The 4517-nt window shown below is 37.9% G+C and overlaps 1 protein-coding gene across 1 annotated transcript in view; it reads left to right on the top strand.

Annotated features, from left to right (window-relative positions):
* The window catches only part of LOC110032946, a 15467-nt gene extending 11979 nt beyond the window's left edge, over positions 1–3488 (top strand). The window contains exons 3-7 of the mRNA XM_020736741.1: positions 72–280; positions 371–419; positions 656–745; positions 853–912; positions 1058–3488. Of these exons, the coding sequence (XP_020592400.1) occupies positions 72–280; positions 371–419; positions 656–745; positions 853–912; positions 1058–2716 (2067 nt within the window). The 3' untranslated portion in view covers positions 2717–3488. The remainder of the gene's footprint in view (positions 1–71; positions 281–370; positions 420–655; positions 746–852; positions 913–1057) is intronic.
* The last annotated feature ends 1029 nt before the right edge of the window (positions 3489–4517 follow it).

Here is a 4517-nt window from a genome sequence, read left to right as displayed (position 1 = left end):
ATATATATGTATATATATATATATGTATTTATGCAGTACCTTATACATTTATCTTTCTTTTTACTGTTCAGGTATTTATTTCTGAGCAAAAGCTTTACAATAGATCACAGCTGAGGCAACACAATAGTAGCGGTGATTCGAAAGCTGATGGAAATGAGAGTGAACGTGGCGGCTTCACAGGGCATCCCATATGTGAATTCTGTAGAAACCCTTTTTATGGGGATACTGAACTTTACATGCACATGTCTACAGAACATTATACATGCCACATTTGCCAAAGGTATGCCTGAATATGGTGAAAGGAAATGCTTTTTACTGAAATTTTTATGAAATATGCTAGAGATAGTTCTAACATTGCCTTTATATGCAGGCAACACCCTGGTCAATATGACTACTATAGGAACTACGATGACTTGGAGGTATGCTAGTTCTCTTCCAGTTTATTCTAATTATATTATGATAGCAGTACACCATTCTTGTTCATGAAGAAATTCAAGCAGCATTTAAAATGAAGAACTCTTATTCTTTGTGCTTCCTTGCTTGCACTGCACGTGTAGAAGCTGCAGTTATTTGTAATGCATTGTTGTGCTTCTACATTTTTTTTCGACTTTTGTTTTCTTTTTTTTTATCACTCTTTACATTTCTCTAACGACAGGAGCATTTCCGACAAGTGCATTTTTTATGTGAACATGAAGCATGTCTCGCAAAGAAATTTGTTGTCTTTCAATCTGAAGTTGAGATGAAGGTGCTTACATACTGAATGTTCTATTTTGAATATAAATTTCTACTTTAGGATGCACATATGATTTATAAGACGTGGTATTCATTATTTATTTTTATATTTATTGGCAGAGGCATAATACTATCGAACATAGTGGCTTGTCTCGCTCCAAAAGGAATGCTGCTCTTCAGGTAATTAAGTGTTTTTGTCTTTTTAGCATATTTGTTTGTTGCTCTGATTGTTCTCTTGGAAATGGATTTCATGGGCTCTTATTTGCTAGTTCTATATTTTAGATTGCTTGTAATCTGTCTGTGGATAACCATGATCTTTATGCAGATACCTGTTAGCTTCAGATACCGAGGTAGTGCTGAAGAACATCAACAACGAGGAAGGCGGCGTGGTTTTCATCTGGACCCAAGTCAGTTAACCATCCAAGGTAGTTCAGAGATGGCAGCTGCGGATGGGAGTTTGCACGAGTCATCTTCTGTTAGTGGTAGAATACATAGTGACATTGGAGAAACTAATCAATCTGATATGATCACAAGTACCATGGAATCGCTAGCTGTCAGTTCACACCCTGAAGAACTATCTTCAATGTCGGATGCAAACAACACCCAGAGTTTTGGAAGTGCTCCTGCTGTAGAAGAAATTTCTTTTCCTCCCCTCTCTAATTTTGTGCCGCCTGAGCCAACTTCCAGGTATGCTCAGGCTCTTAATCAAGGGATCTCTGCCCGACTTGTTGAAGCATCATTTCCTCCTCTTCCAGGAGCGAAAGACAGCATTAAACCAATGATAGCACCTGTGGCAGAGGGATTAGCTGCAAATACTATTGCAGCTCGTCTTAAGCTACATAGCAAAGTTGTGCACTCTGCTCGACCGAAAGCTTCACAAGATCATGAACATGGTTACCCCATTTCAGGAAGTTCTTTGGAGATGAGGCCACAGACACGAAGTCAAAGTCCTGTAACATCAAATTCAAATTTTATAACTGGGATTACAGCAAACCAGGTATTTCCACCAGTAAGTTCTGCTAGTCCCCAGGTTCCAATATTAAGAGGAAATGGATTTGCAACCTCTATTCCTATCAGCTCTGTATGGAATTCACATAGCTTGAATAGAGCAAGGCTTTCTGCATCAGCTCCTAACCCAAGCATCAGTTGTCCTCCAAATAATCCTCCATCCAGTATCATTTCTTCTGTCAATTTAAACGGGGAATTGTCCTCTAGCAATGAATCCTTGCAACATGTGCAGAATGTTCAGATAGCAAACAAGTCTTTGGTAGAAAGTATTCGTTCAGGCCTGGGAATGGATGAGGAAAAATATGCTGCATTTAAAATCATTTCTACTGAATATCGCCAGGACCGTATAGATTCTTGGGAATATCTCTCTTATGTTGAGCAGTTTGGCCTTTCACATCTTGTTCTTGATTTGGCTCGGCTCTGTCCTGATTCTAAGAAGCAACAGGAACTGATTGACGCTTACAATGCAAATGTATGCCATATTGGTGTGCTAGAAAACAACAGCGGTAGGACGGCTGGAACACATAAGGTTGAGAAGAGGCGAAAGGGAAAGGGCAAAGCTGTTGAAACCGCTCCTAAAGATTCATTGGCTGATAACAATTTAGACAATGGTAGAGAGCTGCAGACAAGTGATCATTCTTTCAAGGAAATGGAGGTCTTGTCGAAAGATGGCTATTACACTGCAAAAGTCCAACTTTCCTCAACCAGAGAGCATAACACCACAGGCTCTATGATTGTAGATGATTCAAGCAGCCAAAGAAAAACTATTACCGATAACTCAGGTGGTGAATTTGGCAGGAGAAATCGCAAGTTAAAGTTTCATATATTACCTTTAGACGAGGGTAATGCCGATGGGAACCCTAGAAGAATCAGTGGGGAACACAGCACAGATGACTCTAATAGGGTACCTGTCCTAGGGGTTTGGCATAATGGTGGCGGACATAGGCTTGTTTCTCAGAGCTATGCCTCCAGATGAGATGCCCTTTTAGCATTATGGGCTGTGTAGTAATTTTGGTATGTGAGTCTGCTCAAGTCACAATTTGCCCAAGTTGTGCGTGCAGAAGGGTGCAGAAAACTTGAGTGAATTAGTTGTGGAGTTTTTTGAGACTTTGGATCTGTTATTGTAGTCCAGAAATCGCAAGTGGTAATATATGGTTTGTCCATTTTTCAACCTTTTACATTTTTAGCTTTCCAATTTTTTGGTTAAAGATTACTACAAAGTACAAGGCATGCACAATGTGGATCACCGTTCTCTTTAAAGGATCTTTTGTTCATTTTTTTCGCTTAAAATATGCGCGCATGTTAGAATTTTTTGCTGTCAGCGAGCTTGGTGGAAAATCATCTTTCCAGCAAGGTTCTCTTTTTATGGGAATGTTGAGCAGAAGTTCTGAATATCACTTTGAGCCTACGTTTCCCCAAAAGAATAAAGTTCTCAAATATTGGAAAAAATCATGCGGCCATGTTAGTAAACTTTCCCATCCTAGCCATCAATGCCAGGCTTTCCTATATTATTGTTGCTAGCCTTTGATCTAAAGTTTAGTAACACTGGTTGAGGCAATATCGTTCTCGGCTCCTGCCAAGCTGTAGTCTGTGTTCGAAGAGAGAACTTTATTATAAGCACCATTTTGGGAGCCTATTGGTGGAATTGAGTCATGGTGATTTATGAGTTCTTTTGAGCTCAACTCATAAATGGTACAAAAGTTGAGATAACAAGTCAAGGATGAATTAGCCTCGACTTGTTAGCCTATGAGGGTTCATTTTGAGGATATAAAGTTTATTAAGATATATCCATTAATTTTTTTTATAAAATTATACCTATTCTCCTTGAAGTAGTTCTTTATTATTTCAACTTAATTGTTTAATGTCATTTTATTATACTACTTGTTGGGAAATTAAATAAAATTGTCTCATTTACGATAAGCGCACAAGCTAAGGAGTTAAATTAAATCTTTAAGGGTTTGATTAGGGCAGCTGCAGTTTATTGAATAATCTGCTGATAAGTTAGGTGCGATTACTATTAAAAATTTTTATTTTTTTGAAAAGTCAGACCGCTGTCAGAAAGTTCCCACCGCATCTAGATATGTGCGGTGTGAAAATGCTGTTTTGGGCGTTTTGAAAATGCATAAGCTGCCAAAATGCGGTTTACCCAAACAGGCCAGGTGCGTTTTCAAAATGCCACCGCCCCAAATTCCAAACGGACCCTAAAATTTATTTAAAGTTTGAATTTCAACATTTTTGTAAAGTTAGTAAAATCAAGAACTAGTGGAACACAATATGTTTGCTTTATTATGTGGAAATGCATCTCAGGCACTACTACTACTAGCTAGTAGCCATGGTTCAAGCCGGCCAATTTGATGTGGTCAATGCATGAGATAATAACGGTGGAATTGTGAGTAGAGGGGCTTTGCTCACTCCACAAAATGGTGCTACGGGAGAATCAAGAGACTTGAGGGGCAAAAATGTTAAAGAAAGATAGGGTGTCCTTCACGAGATGAGCCACCATGGGATCCAAAATAATATTCCTATACTTCGAATTAGCCTCGACTTGTTAGCATGATGGTCCATTTTGAGGATATAAAGTTTATTAAAATATATCCATTAATTTTTTTATAAAATTATACCTATCCTCCTTGAAGTAGTTTATTATTGCAACTTAATTGTTTAATATCATTTTATTATACTAGAATAAAATTGTCTCATTTACGATAAACGCACAAGCTAGGAAGTTAAATTAAATCTTTAAAATTTATTTAAAGTTTGAATTTCAACATTTTTGT

This window comes from Phalaenopsis equestris, unplaced genomic scaffold, assembly GCF_001263595.1.
Source record: "Phalaenopsis equestris unplaced genomic scaffold, ASM126359v1 Scaffold001069, whole genome shotgun sequence".
Classification (NCBI taxonomy): Eukaryota; Viridiplantae; Streptophyta; class Magnoliopsida; order Asparagales; family Orchidaceae; genus Phalaenopsis; species Phalaenopsis equestris.
The sequence above is the reverse complement of the archived record's forward strand: the minus strand, read 5'-3'. Positions and strand labels throughout refer to the sequence as shown.